Genomic DNA, 19,298 nt, shown 5'->3' on the forward strand with positions numbered 1-19,298 from the left:
CGAGATCCGTACATCAAAAAAAAAAATGCATGTTTTAGTTACAGCCTCCGAGATTCGCAACACCCTTTGCATATTTTGGAAGTCGCGGCCAAGTGTGCCAATTAACCGGGAAGTCGCAGACTGGCCGCACCAATTATCCGGTTAAATTTACATGTAAAAATTTGGGACCGCGCAAATAATACAAATTATCCGGGATTCCCAATTAACCGAGTACAAATTACCGAGGTTTTACTGTACTTGGAAAAGTGGTTCATGACCCCTTTAAAGGGAGATGCATGCATGCTGTATATGTGAGCTGTCTGCCTACCTGCCACAATTTCCATTCTCCGCAAGGTTACGCGTATTTCTTTTTGCACTGTCATTTCTGCACGAAATCAGTCCCGCACTCTACCTTCTTCTGTAAGCTGTTCGCAAATTTGCCTTCAGATTTAGTTAGGTAGCTACCAGTTGCAGCCAGTTGGTAGCTACAAGTTGTGGCCAACCAAACTGCAAAACCTCAACGAAGAGGTGTTCCGGACAGATGTAAAATTTGCTTTATTTCAGTTAGATTCGCATATGCTTTGCACAAGGATCGTGCAGTTTCACCTTGTTATGCTAGGCATTTGAATAACGGCTATGTGCATGAAAAATGAAAAAGCTGCCTCCAGTCGACTCATACGAAAGCCTCGGTGCACCTAACTCCGTTTCTTTCACTCACTTTTTCCTCCTTCACTTGTGAACAAAACAGCTTGTACAGCCTTTGCCAAAAAAAAAAAAACGAAGCCTTTGAACACATTTTTTCACTTTGCTCCAGGATGTCAGTAGTGTGTCGCTTGAAAGCTTCAGGTAGGGAGGTGAACCCTTGCCCCAAAAATCCAGAGCCTCTAGTGCTAGAGGTCCTATGGTAGCAATAAAAAATGGTCAGGTTCTCAAGTGGTTTCTTTTCTTTTGTAGTAGGTTGTACACTGCCCAGCGCTACTATTGTCAATGTCCACACCTTCTGATAACCACTGGCCCTGTTCTGAAGGGTGCAACCGCTGGCCCTGTTCTAAAGGGTGCTAGTGCACTTTTCAAAAAACCATGTGCATACCTGCACACAGTTACAATAATCCCGGGATGTGGGCATGCTGTGATGGTCAGCATGAACGAGTGCTAATGCTTTGTCTTAAATAAGTGCACATGTTTTAGAGTTGAGACAGCACATGCAAAAGCCGTGGCCCTCATCCTTTACAATGTGATTGGACCCAAATACAAGTGCTAAATATTACATTGTGTACTCAAAATATTGCTGGTCAGGTTATCTGATGGCACAAGCCATCAGCCACCCCCATATTTCTATCTTTTTTTGCCTTTGTTATGAAACTGACAATGACTTTCCCATGAAACAGCCATTGTCCTCTGGTTATGATTTTCAAGCCTAAAGTGTGTTGTCTATTAAGCTTGTGGGAGTTGTCACAAATTTAACAGTGAGGTGCACTTGTGAACTGTGCTTTTATGCACATAACATGGAGAGCACTGTAAATTTATAATGCATGGTGTTGCATATATTCTGATTTGACTTGAGTTGCGAGATAAGATTGAGCCACTGACAACTGAGGTGTGCTTTATTGTTCAAGTTGTTTCGATTTCAGTGTTGCTTACCTCTCTGCAAACCTTTTTAGCCTAACTCTTGCTTCTGCTAGTGGTAATCGTTCTTCACCATCATAACAACAGAACACTACTGATAGGTGCGAGCTCTGTACATGTTACAGTGAAAACTTGGCTGATAGGCAGCAGTTGTTTGTATCATGTTGCGTTTTGTTGCACAGTTTAAGTCGGCCACAAGTTCAATGCAAAATGACCTTTTGTTTCTCTCTGCGTGCAGTCTCTCAGCTTGCAGATTTCAGTGCTGAGTGCTGCCTCCCTACTGCCCCGCGATGAAGCCAGCAATTTGTCACTGCGGTGCTTCTCGATGCTCCGCAACTTCCTGACTGTGTCCAACGCCGGCGCGCAGTTGATCCTGTCCGAGGAGGCGAAGCAGTGCGTGCTGTTCATGTGTAACATGCACCGCGCAGCCGACGTCTTGGGACTCGTTGTTGAATCTGTCGAAGAGCTGCAGGTGAGTGTCCGAAAAACGAAAGTTCAAGCCAGTCAGCGGTTACATTCCAGTAGTTAAGGGGGGACGTGGCTTTGGAAAACCAACTTTCTTATAACTTAACAGATGTTGATGAAAATTGGTACAAATATTCAGCATGTCTCCCTGCTGCTTCTAAAAAAGTTTCAGAGTGATATCTTCAGAACTTTTTATTCAATTAAATTTTTACTTCTTGCATTTTCTTGCACTTTGCGCAATGCCTGGAGAGTTTAAAAAAAGGACTAGAAGGCTAGGTGAATATTTGTTGCATAGCCAAATGCACGCTGAGTGTCATGACATTCTTGCTTTATTTTTTTTGCAACACAATATTCTTGCATTGCGATTCTTTTTCACACCTTCAAATCGGGCACACTCTTGGGATGAACAAGTAGTCACTTCATAAAATTACAAAGCGTCAAAGTGAGAAAGAAAGAATGTCACGACATGCATTGTAGTCTAAGAAACATGACAAACGAAACGGAGTCAAAATAGGCCAGACGGTTAGGAAGAAAATGGCTGCGCAAACTTGGCAGGCAGGCAAAAAGGCACTTTTGAGAAAACGGCTCTCGAAGTTTCACCTTGCGTCCAGTGATCTGGAATGCACCAGGATCATAGTTTTTGGTGTTCTTAGTGATGTGAGGTCTCTTGAGCATTTGGTGCTTGCTTTGGTGCACTTTTGATGCCTTTTTTTCCCGTGTGGCATCCTTCTCTGCAGCTCATTGAATGGAGTGCTTTCCAGGCTTCGGGCCAAGTGATGCACAAAACTCTCTATAAGCATGGAGAGTGCCAGTATTATACTTGCAGACTGCCTCATTGACAGCTGTTTCGGCGGCAATCAGTGAAGCGTTTAGCTCTTCTGGTAGAATTGACCAAACTACCGAATGAAGACTCTCGGCCGCATTTTGACTTTTTTTTTTTTTTTTTTGGCAACAGCCGAGCAACTGAGGGTGGTCGGGTTTTAGTAGACTGGCAGCAATGCAATGCTGCCAATTTATACGTGATCGGTGGTGGAGCCTTGCCTTCAGCTTCTGCAGCACGGTACTTGCACCAGCTCAGGGACCCAAGTGGGCAGAATTCATGGCGTGGCTCCTCATCTCTCGAGGTGACATGATGGAACGTTGCCATTATGGCCTTTTGCATGTCATCAATGTCAACGTTGTCACGGATAGCCATACCATAACCAGTCAGTCTTTTAAATTAATCAGGTCTTGAGTCAGGCCGGCCCATCCTCCAAGTGGTTGATCTTTTTTGCTTCTTGATACAGGTGTTGGCAGAGCTGTACCCATCCTCTTTTTGACATGATTTATACAGTCTTTTTTAGCCAATGGAATAGATCCGTATGTTCTTTCTTCAGAAAGAGTCAGGGAAGTATCACTGTCTCCATCAAACATTGGATGTGTGTCGGAGGTCATTCTTTCCAGTGAGCTTCTGAATAAAATTAAGGTGGGGGTCGTGGCATTCAGTACCAACTTTCTTATTCCTTCGTTGGTTTTCATGAAAATTGGCACACTTATTGCAAACATTTCTGGGATGAAATATATGAGCAGTTTATTCAATAACGCGAGTTGGTCAGATATAAATTCAACTCCCTGCTTCACACACGCCACGCTCATTTGCAAACCTCGCCTGTGATGCGTTTCGTCATTCACTCGGTCGCGGAAACGGTAATTTGCGAGGCTTTCGTTATTTTAGAAGATTCATCAGAGCTAGCGGCGATACCAAGCACGAATCCAAGCGTGCCTAAATTGCATCACCAGCGCTTTCTTTCATGCCGATGTGCTCGGCCGCGGGGTCCGGGAAGTCGCGCACTATATGCTGGCTGGCCGCATTCGGCGACAATACGCAGTGCTCAGCCGCGGCGACGAAAAATCGGCGCGCGTAACGTACTTGGTCTCTCATTTTGCGGCGCCGACGCGCGAAATTGCTAGCCGCTGCTCGGAGCGGTCAATGCGCGACGAGCTTGACCGGGAGTCCGCTGCCGATGCGTAAAGTGCCCATCCGCACTTTCGAGTAGCCAGGGGACGATGCGATTTGTTGCTTGCGACGAAGCACAGTGCGGCTTGTCCGCTAGCGCGATGTCCGTGCCCGCAAAGTTCGGATTCGTCTCGTAAACCAGCGCCGTAAGCGGAGTTAGGCCTAGCCACGACTCCGAGCAGCAAGCTCGGTCGCGGTGTGCGTGGCCGCGGTGCCCGATGTTTCAAAGCACGTCATGTTCGATCGCGAGTACAAAGAGTAGTCCCGCGAAGTTCTTCGTCACGGAGGACGAAGTGCTGACAAGCTGAACTACCCGAGACGCGCATCTGCGATGTTCGCGACGAGCGCGGCACGCTACCGTCTATCGTACACTGATGACGGCGCTTCCGCTTGCAGCTGTCAAACTACAAGGTACAGTGGAACTTCGATTATACGTCCCCCGGTTAGAGGTGTGCGCCGTGGCGGTTTCGACCGGCGGCGGCGTGGGGGTCGTTCCGAGTCGGCGGCGGCGGCGTCGTCGGCGCACGCCGGGTACATCATCGGCGGCGGCGCACGGCCACTTTTCGTCGGCGGCGGCGGCGCCAGCGGCGTGGAAACCGAAACTACAAGTCCTAAAACCTATATTTCACTGCACCCTCTTTGCCAAACTGGCTGAAATTCAGGACTTTTAACACTAAGGGCTGAGAAAACCGCACAGAGAGATGTATTGAAAGTCAGAGAACTGGAAAACGTTTCGTAAATGTTTTGTTTTTCAGCCTAGATATTGAAAATAAAAAAAAAGAAGGGGACTTACCTAAGCAAAAGGGAGAGTTGGGCTAGTTGGTTGGGGTTCATATTGAACAGCGCAAAAAACGAGACACAATGAAGAGACTGCACAACACGAGCGCTGACTGACAACTAAATGCTTTATTCAAGCACAAAGAAAAGAAAAAGAAAAGAAGGAAACAGAAATGCGTGCGTACCCTAAGCACATGACAAGAGATTGCAGGCATGCAGCAAATTTAAGTATTGTCCAAGTAAGCCATCTCACAATCGAGCAACGCAATCGATGGAGTGCTGACACACGTGTCACCATTTTTGCTGATAGCAAAAGCTATCTCTCTGATTCGCGCCTCATTGTGTCCAAAAACAGTGGTCGTGCGGCAGAACTCCGGTGAGCAGCCACAAGCGGCACAGTGGGCGGCCAAATGCGAATACGGCGCACACTTGAGAGAGCTATGATCATAGGCGTGCGCACAGGGGGGGGGCGGCCGCCCCCCCTAATCACCTAAGAGGGGGGGGGGGCGCAAAATCTGCCCGGTACATTGACCCTTCTAGTCACCCAAGAGGGGGGGGGGGCGCAAAATCTGCCCCATACATTGACTTAGTAGAGTGGCGGGGGGGGGGGGGGCGCTGCGACAAACCTTTGCCCTAATGGGGAGATGCTCGCGCAGGCGAATGTTGAGGCAGCGCCCCGTTTGCCCCACGTACACTTTACCGCACGAAATCGGAATTGAGTACACAACTACAACTGCAACTGCCTTTCACTGGGCTCTGGGGTCCTAACTGTATAATAATAACCAGTCATTATATGTTCGTTACACAATAAAATTGATTGATTGATTGATTGATTGATTGATTGATTGATGCGTACGTTGCTTTTGCAAGGGACGAACTGCATGCGGTGTTTACGTGCTCCCTTCATTATCACCACTTTGTGATCGGTGAAATGCAGGGAAAGCGTCCGCTCCCGAGCGAAAGAGAAAGCGCGCAAGAGCGAGCGGGTTTTATTACAACGCTCCCCTAGCGTACGTCGCCGCACTAAATCGAACGATTGCCTTCCACCAATGACACGCGCCATATGTGACGTCATTACTATTTTATAACAGACTTCTTTTTAATGTGTACGTAAACGATGTGACTGAACTAAATAATGACTCTTCCATTGTAACGTACGCGGATGACACAAGTCTGTTCGTAACCGGCCATGATATTAATGAAGTTTTTACTAAGTCTCAAAAAGCCCTTTCTTTGGGAGTGGTCGAATACTAACCTGCTTAAAATCAATGCTGGCAAAACTAAAGCCATCTTATTTAGGGCCAAAAACAAACATGCACGTCTACCAGCAGACTTGTGTCTTGGTGGGAGTGTAATCGAGCTTGTGGAAAAGCATAAATCGCTTGGCGTCGTCCTTTCTGCTGATATGACGTGGACGGCTCACGTTGACTATCAAATTTCTAAATCACTGTCTTCAGCTACGGGAGCGCTATCGCGGTGCCGCCATTTCTTTCCTAGCATGATCAAAACGCAAATATATAACGCTCTGTTTAGCGCTCGTGTAAACTTTTGTACACTTGTGTGGGGAACAACTACGCAAACAAATCTGCGTAGAATCCTCTTGTTACAAAGAAAGCATTACGATGCATCGCTAACGTTTCCTACGCTCATCCCACTAAAGATTTTTTTCTCCGTTATCAAGTAATAAATGCCACTCTCATGTATCAGTACCGCATATTGCATTCGTTTTTCTTTTCAAACAAAAGTACTATGAACTTTCTAAGTAATAACTGCGGGTTAAAAAAAAAACAGATAAGCGATCCAAGAACCAGAGGCCACGAGAAATGGTTAGTACCGTGTTAAGGATTTCCCCTAGCCTCACGCGGGGACCCCAACCACCAGTAGCCTAACCCCGGGTCCCCAAAGACGAAACATCTCAGCATTGGGACGCAGGTCGTCTCTCACAGCCCCCCACGCAGGCACGCAGTCCTCCCCCTCCTGTCAACGTAAATGTACACCACACCGCCCTCTCAGGCACGGCAGAAACAGCCGCGACGGGGTTGGGGGGCTTTCCTGGAAAGGCATCTGGACTGCGCACGTCGCGTTCAACAAGTGAAAATGGAAGCAAAACAGAAGAAATACCACGAGTAAGCCCAACACCCTCTAAGCCACCATACCACGAGGGTGAGAGAGTGGCCGGTGCGGGGGAACTTCGGAGACGAGGCAGATACTTTTGAGCCACGAACCAAGAATCACGTCTCAAGGCAGTTGTAAGTTCTGTAAATAAACTTCTTGTTCTAATTGTAATCGAAGCTTTCTTAACATACCGCGATGGCGCACAACTTATGGCAAACAATCACTGGCTTTCAGTGTACCGTATCTTTTAAACAAATATGAGAAGCAGGGTATCGATTTTAACAATGTTTGTAAAAAAAAGTTGCGTGATTATTTTATGTCTGAACTGTACTGAGCAGTGGTATCTGTTCTTACCACCACACACTTCTTTCACCGTACAATGTAATATTTTTTTAAACAATTGTGCGGAAAAAATGTTTCGATATAAATCTGCTTACAGCAAGCACGTTTTAAATGTACGTATCATGATCCGATGTCATTTTTAGTATACTTACCTTTCCGTTTATGTATGCACGTGTATACTGTGTATATATGTATGTCTTACGTTTACCAGTATTCTATATGCATCCTTAGTTTTTTTTACTACTTTAAATATCCTTTCTTCATTAAGTACCCTATGTTGCCTAGAAATGTATGTGTACGCTGCCTTGTGTATGGGCCCCCAAGCACCTTCAAGCTGCATTTCGCCGCTTTTCGCCTGGGGTGACCCCCAACTTTATGTTGGAAATAAATTTTCTTGATTCTTGATACTGTGCCCACTCGCAGCTGAGGACAATTTATCAATTCTGGCACACAGGGTATTCAGCTGATTCTTAGCGGAAAAGTGGACGTCAATATTAAACTTGTGTGCAATCTTTTTAATACGGTGAGAAAGGCCATGAATATACGGGATCACCGCCAGTTCGTTACCCTTTACCCGTTTGTCATGTAGCGGTTTTGCTGGACCCTTTCTATTTCTAACTTTGTTCATAATTTTTAATGACGCAGAAACAATGGCGTCAAGAGGGAAGGCCGCGTGTTTCAGACGCTGAACTTGAGATAAGAGGCTAGAGGACATTTTGTGGACACAAGATTTGGTTAGGGCAGAAAAGTTTTTGGACACGATGAGGCGCGAATCAGAGAGATAGCTGAAGCTTTTGCTATCAGCAAAAATGGTGACACGTGTGTCAGCACTCCATCGATTGCGTTGCTCGATTGTGAGATGGCTTACTTGGACAATACTTAAATTTGCTGTATGCCTGCAATCGCTTGTCATGTGCTTAGGGTGCGCGCGCATTTCTGTTTCCTTCTTTTCTTTGTGCTTGAATAAAGCATTTAGTTGCAGTCAGCTCTCGTGTTGTGCAGTCTCTTCTTGTGTCTCGTTTTTTGCGCTGTTCAATATGGATTTATCTCAAGTCACGTACAGTGTGTAGCAGTAGTTTCTGGCGTTTCACGTACCGAGACCACGATATGTACATGATCGAGGCAAGCCACAGTGCTCCGGAAGTTTCGACCACCTGGGGTTCTTTGACGTGCACTGTTGGCATCGCATGCATACACGGGCCTCTTGCATTTAGCGTCCGTCAAAATGCGAGCACCGCGGGTAGGATCGAACACGCGTCTGTTGGGTCAGTATCAGAGCAGGGTACGTGCCGCGATGGCTACGCGTAGTGAAGGGTGGCTCTTAACCTATTCGAAATTATCTTCCTGAAATCTGAATTCTACGTGGTGAAAGAAGGCTGTCTGTAGAATTTGTGGGCGCGAAAGGTGTAACACTTCTTTCGTTCAGTTCGCGCGATGGTGAAGACCTTCCGCACGTGCCTGTGCATGATGGGAAAATAGCGGGAGAAGAGGGGGGGCGGGGGTTGTAATGCGGCCGATTGACGATAATCTTGATGATAAGTGATCTCCTTAAGAGGGAACCAGCACAAGACAACAAAAGGATAACAACCAGACAGGACAATAAGTGCTGGACTTACAACTAAATGTTTATACTTGGCTTCACAAATTTCACGTTCAATCTTATTTCTTCCTTTGCCAATGACAATCACGTACTTATTTGAAATCAGGGGCGCAGCGACAGCCTTTGCAGTGCAGACTGTAGAGGTTAAATTTCAGTAGAGTACCGAATTCCCTTGTCATATGCGGCCGCGTCTACATCGGTCAGACGGGCCGAAGGAGATGCCTGAATGACAGATCGCGTGGACGCCGAAATCTACTCCCCACAGGCCCTGGTGGAAACTAATTACCTCTACACTGCAAAGGCTGTGGCTGCGCCCCTGATTTCAAATCAGTGAGTGTCATTGGTAAAGGAATAATGAGATTGAACGTGACATTTGTGAAGCCTTCGAAAAAAAAACAAAACATGGCAACGTGTTTTGTGATCGAGTGATCGCTCAGTTTTCCTTACAGATAAACAATTCGCATTTCTAGATAGCGGGTGCACGGGACGTTGATATTTTGGTATTTCGTGGAAATGGGCTGTTTGTACCACTTTGACACGTTTCTTGGCTTTGTAATTAGTTGTGCAACTGTGACACGTCTCAGGTAGCCTACAAGATGTATGAAGTTGGGCATGTTGGTATTGCATAACTGATCACGTAGCGCCGAATTTGACACGTACACAGGCGTCCACTGTTAAAGGGAACATCGGAGCGTGTGGCGGCAGCTCGGCGCCACCGCCGGCCGTCGGCTGCAACGAGATTCGCGCAGACGCAGTGAGCACCGCGCCCGGTTCGCTTCGCGACGATTCGCAGCGCGGAAGCAGACGACAGCAGACGACGAAAGAGCACGACTCACAGCGCGCACTGCGCCTGCGCGAAACTCGTTGCAGCCGCTGGCCGGCGGTGGTGCCGAGCTGCCGCCACACGCTCCGATGTTCCCTTTAATAGTGGACGCCTGTGTACATGACAAGAGAAGGGACGATGAAGACGTACGAGCGCTCGTGTTCGTCCCTTCTCAACTGTCCTAGCTGTGTAAAATTTTGCGCCACGTGATCAGGATCAGATAGCCTATTTACGCATGCGCTGCTGGTTCATGTGTGTGAGGCACTCAGTTGTAAGTCCAGCGCGCGCTTGTGTTGCTCTCCTTCGCTGTCTTCGTGTTTTTTTTTTTTTTTTTTTGTTGTTGCTTCCTCTTAAGAATATTATGAACCAACTCGCCCGCAAGCTACGTTAGTGATGTCCTGTTTCAAACACAGTTGTGACAAAACGGCACCTAGATCTAGATAGTTGAATTTAGTCCGAGATAGGAAACGGACGAAGGAAAGGCAAAAGATAACTCAGTTTGATATCCTGGCATGGAGCATCGCCCGGAATGCAGGACAAAGCGGAGGAAACACAAGACATTACACACCCGTACCCACACTTTAGTGTTTTGTCCGCATTGTCCTGTTCTGTGCGTTACTTCACACGAACTATATGGTGATCACCATATCGTCCAACTGTCGACCTTGCTGAACCTGCCACCCTTGGGGATCCTTTCTGTTCTGTTACAATATGTTGTGCATTTCGTCTATTGTCCTTTTCTCTTTTTTTCTTCATTAAAGGCTTATCCTCCATATATTCCAGTTTCTTCACTGATTTTTTTTTCTAAATATATACCCTAAACAGCTATGGCTTATTTAGACTGCTGAGCAATATAAGCGATTAATTCCTTCCATCCGCATCGAATCAAAGTCAAGCTTGTACAATAGGTTAACCCCGCCCGCCTCCATTCCTACACCCCGCCCTTCCCCCTTGAACTGCCGCTGTTCCTCGACTCGCTTTCACATATTTAATTTTACTCTCCGCCGCCTTATATTACCCTTCAAATCCCGCCTCATGTAACACATTTTGTTTGAGGGAGCAGATCGTCAGCCAGAATATGTCGACAGTCCTCGCCAAAAACCACCGTTGGCGCTGTCACTAAATTCACTTGACATTCCCGTTGATCTTGAATGCAACACTACCTTTCCGCAACTTTTTGTGGTCCAGTGATTTAACTTGAAGCGGCAGGCGAATCATTTGAGGTGTGTTTCGTACACCTAGTGGGCAGAATTAAAGAACCGAGCCTTTACTGGTGGCAGAAGGTGCCAAACAAAGTTAGATTTGCTGAAAAAAAATTTAATCGTACTTAAATGGCGCGCCGATCGCGCCGAGAGAATACGTCGGCGGCGGCGGCGGCGGCGCGCCGATCAGTTGGCCTCGGCGGCGGCGGCGCAGCGATAAGTGTCGGCGGCGGCGCGCCGACGTCTCGGCGCACACCTCTACCCCCGGTCCTGCGACGACCCGCGTTTTACGACGAATTGGCTTGGTCCCGGCAAAACCCCCATAGAAATAATGTATTAAAAACCTCAATTGTACGACGCAATTTTACGCCGGCCCCGCCTCGTACGACGCTTCGCTGGACTGTCCGAGAAAAAAAAAGACCTACGATGACGCGGGCTGGCACGCAAACACACTGCGGCCGGGCGAAAAAAGTCGGGAAACCGAGTTCGTATTCGTGCTGCCACCACAGAGCCTCTTCAATTTTTCGACACGCGGTCGGCCATAGCTAGCCAGAGTCAACGTTGGCCGGAGCCAGCCGGAGCGCATTCGTTTTGTCGCATTGCACTGCGCACTTCCGTTGTCGCCTTGTTTTTTTCTCTCTCTTCTTTTGGGTGGTTTTGTAGTGACCGTTGTGAGCAGATAACATGGCAGATAATTTCGAGCTCGCTTTCTAGTATGCGATAACTTTCACTAGATTTCGTGTCGTTATACCGGACGTGTTGAACGGCGATTGTTGAGCCAATGTTTGCGACAGCCGCGGGAACCGGAACTCGCCGCTGTCTAGCTACCAGAGGGCTGGGGCGTTTTAGCCGCTCGCGATTGGTCGAAGCTTGCAAATCGAATAGGCCTACTGCCGTGCCATTCCTTCACGTGGTTGCCTCATCGGTTGGTTGTGCTGCGCCGCAGCTGCTGTGTCCACGTGCAAAATTTTCTGTGTTCGGACATTGGTGTGCGAGGAAGCTTTCGAATTCTTGGTTGCGAGTGCTGCGTCTCGCAATGTCGCGGAACCGAAAACCGCTGACACTCGGAGAAAAGCTTCGCGTAATCGAGGAGGCAGAGAAGCGGAACGGAGCAACGAAGGCCAGCATTGCCCGCGACCTGAACATTCCCGTGTCGTCGCTGAAAACGATCCTCGCGAAGAAGGACAGCATCCTACTAAATGCGGCAAAGTTCGGCCTGAACAGGAAGGCCGCGAAAGATGGCAAATATGCTGCCATGGAGAAGGCCCTCGTTGAGTGGTTGCGTCAGGCCCGCAGTTCAGGAATCGCCGTGGATGGCGCAATTTTGAAGGAGAAGGCTGAGACAGTTGCATTGCGCTGCGGCATTGACGACTTTAAAGCCTCCAATGGCTGGTTGGATCGCTTTAAAAAACGCAGTGGAGTTGTGTACAGCCGCTGCTGTGGAGAGAGCGCGTCAGTCAGCTCCGACACTGTAGAAAAGTGGACTGCGTTGCTGCCGGAATTGATACGGGAATACAAGCCGTCCGACGTGTTCAACGCGGACGAAACTGGATTATTTTATAATATGCAGCCAGAACAGACATTGGCATTCAAAGGAGAGAGCTGTCACGGGGGTAAGCGAAGCAAAGAGCGTCTTACCGTATTGCTTTGCGCTAATGAAGACGGCTCTGAAAAGCTTCCTGCCCTCGTGATCGGCAAGTTTGAGAAGCCGCGATGCTTCAAGAATTTGAAAAGGCTGCCGTGCCAGTACACGTTCAACCGGAAAGCCTGGATGACGGCTGCTATGTTTTCTACATATCTGCAGCAGCTGGACTCCAAACTGGGGACTAAGAACAGAAAGATTCTTCTTCTGCTTGACAATGCGCCATGCCATCCATCAGATATGTCGCATTTGAGAAATGTGAAAGTTGTATTTCTGCCCCCCAATTGCACTAGCCAGCTGCAGCCACTTGACGCTGGCGTCATCAAGTGCATGAAACAGAAATATCGGAAGTTTCTGGTGCAGCGTCGGCTGGCGGGCATGGAACGCAAGCAGTTGGATAAGAAGCTTTCTGTGCTTGATGCAATACACTACATTGCTAGTGCATGGGACGCAGTCACGCCAGAAACTATCGCCAACTCCTTCAGGCACTGCGGCTTTAATAGAAGTGGTGCTTGTTCTACCAGTGAAGCTGCACTGCCTGTTGACGATGAACCAGAGTTCGGCAGCCTGGAGCTGCCTGGATCTTTCGCGGACTATGTTGGTGCCGACGACGACGTTGCAGTGTGCAGTGAAGTGTCGCTGGATGACATTATCGAAACTGTGCGTCCCGACACTGCGGGAACTTCCGACGAGGAAGAGATGGACGACGCTGCAGAGGCTAGCGTGTCCGTTCCGACTTACGCAGACGTGTTGTGCTACGTCGACCACATTCGGCGGTTTGCTGCCAGATGTTGCAGCTATCGAAAGAAAGCTGATGCGTCGTGGCTGGGCAAACTCTCAGAAGAAAATCACAGATTTTTTTAAAAGGTGAGAAATAAAGGTTCGTTCACACCTCCGATAAAATGCGTGGTTGTCATTTTTTCAATTAATTTAATCTACGTTCCTCGGAGCAGCGTAGGTTTGTGCCGCGGACTTTCTTAGGCATTATGTGCCCGCTGTTGTGGGGCAAAAATGACCGTCACTGCCTATATTCTCGGTTTTTCGATTATACGACGCCCGGATTATACGACGATTTTGCGCGGTCCCCTGAAAGTCGTATAATCGAAGTTCCACTGTAATCATATTCTAAATTATCGTCGACCCGTGTACACAGAACGAGAGCGGACACGTCACTAAGTAGCGTGATTTTCGACAGTCGTAACATCAGGTAACATCGCGACGCGTAAGCAGCAGACGACTGTCCTCTCGAAGCGAGCATCGGACCAATGGCGAGGCGTTCTGGAGCAACATGGCGGACGCGGCCAATCGGAGGCCTCGAAACGACCTTCAGAGATTTGCTTTTTGTGCGCTTGTTTTTAAAGGGAGGCGCCAGCTGAGGCGGGGAATTTGAAAAGGAAGAAATGCCCTTTACGGCGAGCTCAAAATGGCGGCGCCCGGTTGTACCGTTGCGGAGCAAGAAATTTTTGAAAAGCACTGTTTTTTGCGATCTCCACAATAATTTTCGACACCTCAGCCCGCGCAACTAATTTTTTAAAGCACTTCTAGGTGGTTTTCAGTGAAGATATTTTGGAATCAGATAGAAAAAGGGCTACAGAAACCGAAAATGTGATTTTCAAAAAATCGATTTTTTTGCGATTTTGCGCGATACGAAAGCCGCGTCCCCCCTTAAGGAATTCATTTGTCTTTCTTACGCTTCACTACAGTAGAGTTCGATGGAGGTGAAATGCTAGAGGCCCGTGGGCTTATATTTAGGTGCATGTTAAAGAAAACCAAATACACAGTTGAAATTTCTAGAGCCCTGCACTACAACGTCTCATCGTATCATGGTTTTCGACGTAAAACCCCAACAATTACTATTATCACTACGGTAGAAGATGGCACTTGGCCAATAGGGACACATGGAGAACACACGCAGCTAACATCCAACATGTTGGCAGTTAGCATCTTATGTTGCATGTTCTTGCGTCCCTGTTTGGCCACCGCTATTTTAAGACCACGAACCAAAAAGCCCAAATTTCAAATGTACATCTGTTTTGCTCTGATCTGAACTTTTCTTCAACTGGGCAACACAGCTTCTTTCTGTTGGCCGCGAGATCGAGCAGAGTCGGTACCTAACGGCGAGTGGGCGAAACCTCGTGGTGTGGATGGCTCCTTGCATCGTCTGGTAGCCACACCGTGTTCGCATGTGTGCCTACGTCATGCACATCCTTGGATTACAGCTTATTCCCTTGTGCTAGCACAGTATCAAATGCTTGTACGTATGCCTACACGATACACATAAGCATTTCGCCTTACGAGACTTGTATGCACTCTCATAAGTGAGTGCATGCACGTGTCGGTATGGCGCTAGGTCTAATTATCGTACCGTTCATTCGCCAAAATCATTTCAATGTAGGTACCACTTTGTCCTTCAAGCACATCACATAGTGCATTTGGCGTCGTCCTAAAGGAAAAAAACAAACTAAATGTCGAGGTGTGAATGCAGAATTTTAGCGACACCTCTCGTGAAGTGTTGGAGATTTCGAAATCCTTGCGATACCGCAAAGCATGAACTAGCGTCTGCAGAGGCTGGTTAGCGGTAAAAAAGACCTGAAGCCACTCATTTCCATAGCAGTACGCGTATTCATGAGAGCAGGAAAGCAGAGTGCACAAAGTTCTACTTCCTCTAATTACTCAGAAATACAGGCTCTTTTTTGGTAGCCGCTAGAGCAAGAAGTAAATACTTAATTGGCTCATTCGTGCAACACAATTTATATTGTGGTATAGGCAAACCACAATTCAAACATGTGCAAATAAAGCAAGATAAATCGAACACAGTGCAGACTGGCAGAACACAGATTGACTGGCAGATCGCGCGTCTCACACGTATAGGAACTTTAGGCCGGTTTCGTGCATTAATGTGGCAATGGAGGGTGTATACATCGCCATTACGCTGCAGTCAATGCACTTTATTCGCCGACAATCGACTCGAACTGCATACGGCGAAGTGCTGCTGCGTACATTTGTATACGCGCCGCCGACCGCCTATCCACACAAACACCACGATGGTGCTGCCACCTATAGCCCGATCTCGCGGCGAATACCTAGAATGGCAGTGAAGTTCTGTTCCGATTTCTTGATTCTGGCAAGTGTTCTTCTGCAGCGTAAGCTGTTACGAGCTCGCAAAACAGCCAATTTTGGTGGCGATGTCGTCAGCCGCCAGCAGTGTCTGGCGCACTTATCGCACACCAGGCGGTTGACCACCAAGCAGTCATAATGCGAGGCCAAGACCCATTTTTGTTGTATACCAGACTGCGCCAATGACCAATCAGGCTGATTATCACTATACTGAGCACTATATTTGTAGCTGTGTTCTAGGTACAAGATCAGACTGCAATTTTCAAGGGCAACTAATTACCTGGTGTTAGACACTGGCACTACAGTTAATTCTGCGATGAAGCTGGCAACTTCACACGCATCTTGTATTGCAGAACAAGCAGACACCGGTCAAGCAGCGCCGAGTGCGCTTCTGTGTCGAACGGCGGCCCTGCAATCCAGAGCTGGGGCTGCAGGTGCTCCGGCAACTGTTGGAGTCTCCTCACCTGCAGATGATGTTGCTCAAGCATCACACCGTGCCCTTGTTCGACACGTGGAACGTTCTCTTGCGTATTGCTGTGAGTGCACTTTGCTGCTTTTGTGCCCGCTTGCTTGTTTTCCGGCACACAGCGTGCCTGAGAACAGCAAAACAGTACCGATAGCGAGCCGCTATGACACAAGGTGTGTGATGCCCGACCTTTCCATCAAGCGTTCATGTCGTAATATTTAATGCTTATTATTGTCATCGAAGCCTTGTGCTCTGTTTGCACTGTTTTACAGCAAAAGCTGTTTTGAGATCACAACAGCCGATTTTGGTGGCATTGTTGTCCTCCGCTGCTGCCCATAACAGCTATCGCGCAAAATGAGAGAAAAAAAATGAAAATCGAAGATTTAGTGGGATTTGAACCTAGGCCTTCTGCGTAGCAGTCAAGTATTCTATCACAGAGCTATGCCGCTGCTTTAAACTCCTTCGCAAAAAGACCCTATACAGGAGTCACGTCAGACAAGGAATCGAATGAACGGATGTAATAAAGAGTGGTAGAATAAAATAAGAACCAGGTGTTGCACAATGCAAATTGAGTAACGAGTGGGGGCGGTTTAAAGCTTCCCATCCATTACAAGGGCTCGACCATAATTATTCATCAGCCACAGCATCAACAAAGTGCACATAATGCCCTACAGATATGTAGCGGGTACCTGGCTTCTCCACAGAATGTTGAATAATGGTGTGGTGGGTACCTTGCAACTGTACTTGTAGCAGTCACCCATACAGAGTACGTGCTCTAGAAAGGCGGCTGCTCCAGCTTTCGCTGTGGCTGTTCTACATGATCCGCACAAGCCTGGCATTTTTTTTTTTTGCAGCAAGCCTGCTTTTTCTGCACTGTTTGTTGCGGCTTTTCTGACAAGAGGCTTTAATAAGAAGTGGCGCAAACGTGAAGTGCGTATAACTTGCTATGGCAAGTAAAACAGTGTTGCAGCTTGCTTAGATCTTTCTGTGAGATGGCCCTCTGTATCGACTTCATCATGCCTCATGTTTGCATCTTGCACATGGCTTTGCTTTTCCAGGACTCGTTGAAGGACTTGCTCTCCATCTCCAACGGCAGAATGGTAGCTCAAGGCGAGATGATGACAGCCTTTGACTTGTTCCTCCTCCTAACGTACCTCCTTCATGGCCAGAAGCACCCCGTATGTATATATACGTGAAAGCATTTGCCTGTTTCGTCTGCATGCAGATATTCTTGCAGCGTACACTGCATGGAAGTTCTGGCATTTGTCTGTTAGTTTGGTTTACAAGTACATATGCCTCGTTTATTAAATATATGCAGCATTCCTTCGATCATGTTCCCTGCTTTGCCAAGGAATCTTTCTAAGCCTAACAAGCTCCTATTTGATAGAGGCATAGATTGTTTGCCTTTTTTTTTATGGAAAATCGAGGCAATTCTAAACTTCATTAGGCCTGACGCGGCTTCACCCTATAAACAAGATTTAAAGGGACGCTAAAGAGCAAAACGATATTTCTCATATTAGTAAAGTACTCTTTCACGATGCCAAAAACACCGTGCTTGCTGCGAGAAGACGCTTAGTAAGAGAGAAAACACGCAAAAGCAAAGTAGCAGGTGGCGACACCACAAGTTTCCGCACCATTCGCCGCGACGTCTAGTGTTTTGACGGCGCCCACTAGAGACTACGTAGTTTCTAATCGGTAAAAATGAAGTACGTTGTCCTCTGAGGGGGCCATAGACTTGACATAACAAGTTTGGGGTACTTTTATTGAACCAATGGCACCAAAATACGATAAATACACATTGAAATCCCTGACGTCACGCGATGAGATTTCGGCGCAAAATTTAAAAATAAAACTTTGAACTTGATTTTCTCCTTTATTAATAAACCTATGGTGGCGACATTAACGACATTAGAATTCTCAGAGCACGGTTTATAGATGTAAACCAATTCACTGTTTCTCTTTAGTGTCCCTTTAAAAAAAGAAACTTTAGCGACATGAAGGTAAAATGCGTATAATTGGCAGAGATGCTTTCACAGTTTAAGAACACTGATAAAAAATAAGTACAGTACTCGTGGATTCGCAAATTTTTTAGTATGACTGGTATACGCAGTTGCTCCAGATACCACGTCATGTCGTGACGTACCTGGTCACTAAAGATAATGTTGGCTCTAATCTACACGTAGAGTCGAAAATACGGCAATATGACCCAAAATGAAGATGGAAAGGAAAGGATGTAGTCCAAAATTGTCCTGTTTCAATCCGCGAGTACTGTAAATCTGTGCCATTAAAGGGGTCATGAACCACTTTTCCAAGTAATGATGTAATGACCTCAGTATCGGAGTTTACTGCCTCCCGAATCGATTGCCGCAAAAATTTCTCGAATCCGTCAAGAATCAGCGGAGTTACGGGGGTTTGGCGCACGCTCCGAGCGCTTTCTCTCTTTTCTCGTGCCGACGAGCGCACTGGAAGCTAGATAGGGAGGGATGGCATGGGGGAAAGAAGTTACGTCAGCGCGCGTCATGAAACGCGATCGCTCTCCCGCTGTGATTCGCTCGCGCGAGTGCGGCTACCGTGTACTGAGGAGTGCGGCGCCTGCAAGTGGCGGCACCCCGTGGCAAGAAGCACATCTGATCCGAACGCCGCTCTCGATTTACGTCGGCTATCGGCCAATAAGCATGCTATGTCTCTTGCGACGTAAACTGCCAGAAGCCCCGCCCACCGACGAGAGTGAGAACCGGCCTCTGTTTGAAAAGAGGGCGCCTGGGTAAACGGCAACCTCGCGCTCCGCTTGTGGCCTTTACGCGGCGCGCACGACTGTCGTATTTGGCAGAGCAGTTCATAGCCGTGTCAGCTTTCCGCAGGATGTGTTTTTTCAACAAGCCCAAGGGGTGCTTCATGACCCCTTTAAGAGTAGAACATTTGTCTGCCCATTTTGAACACTTTCTCCCTGCAGATAACGTGAAGTAGAGCAGTGCAGGCATCACGGCACTGATAGAAATGGTCAATGCGCACCGGGATATGGCCACATTGCTGCACGAAAATACTACCGTGTTTACTCGAATCTAGGCCAGCCCCGATTCTAAGTCGACCCCCGAAATTCGCGAGGCCAAAAAAAAAAAACTTAATCATAGTACTCGAATCTAAGCCG

The 19,298-nt window shown here is 47.5% G+C and overlaps 1 protein-coding gene across 2 annotated transcripts in view; it reads left to right on the plus strand.

Moving 5' to 3' along the window:
• LOC119393324 (condensin-2 complex subunit G2) overlaps positions 1 to 19,298 on the plus strand; it is a 76,374-nt gene that overhangs the window by 48,373 nt on the left and 8,703 nt on the right. For both annotated transcript variants that reach the window (XM_049416212.1, XM_049416211.1), the window contains 3 exons: positions 1,844 to 2,077; positions 16,038 to 16,220; positions 17,209 to 17,328. In XM_049416212.1, coding sequence (XP_049272169.1) covers positions 1,844 to 2,077; positions 16,038 to 16,220; positions 17,209 to 17,328 — 537 coding nt within the window. The remainder of the gene's footprint in view (positions 1 to 1,843; positions 2,078 to 16,037; positions 16,221 to 17,208; positions 17,329 to 19,298) is intronic.

Source organism: Rhipicephalus sanguineus, chromosome 5 (genome assembly GCF_013339695.2).
Source record: "Rhipicephalus sanguineus isolate Rsan-2018 chromosome 5, BIME_Rsan_1.4, whole genome shotgun sequence".
NCBI classification, from domain to species: domain Eukaryota; kingdom Metazoa; phylum Arthropoda; class Arachnida; order Ixodida; family Ixodidae; genus Rhipicephalus; species Rhipicephalus sanguineus.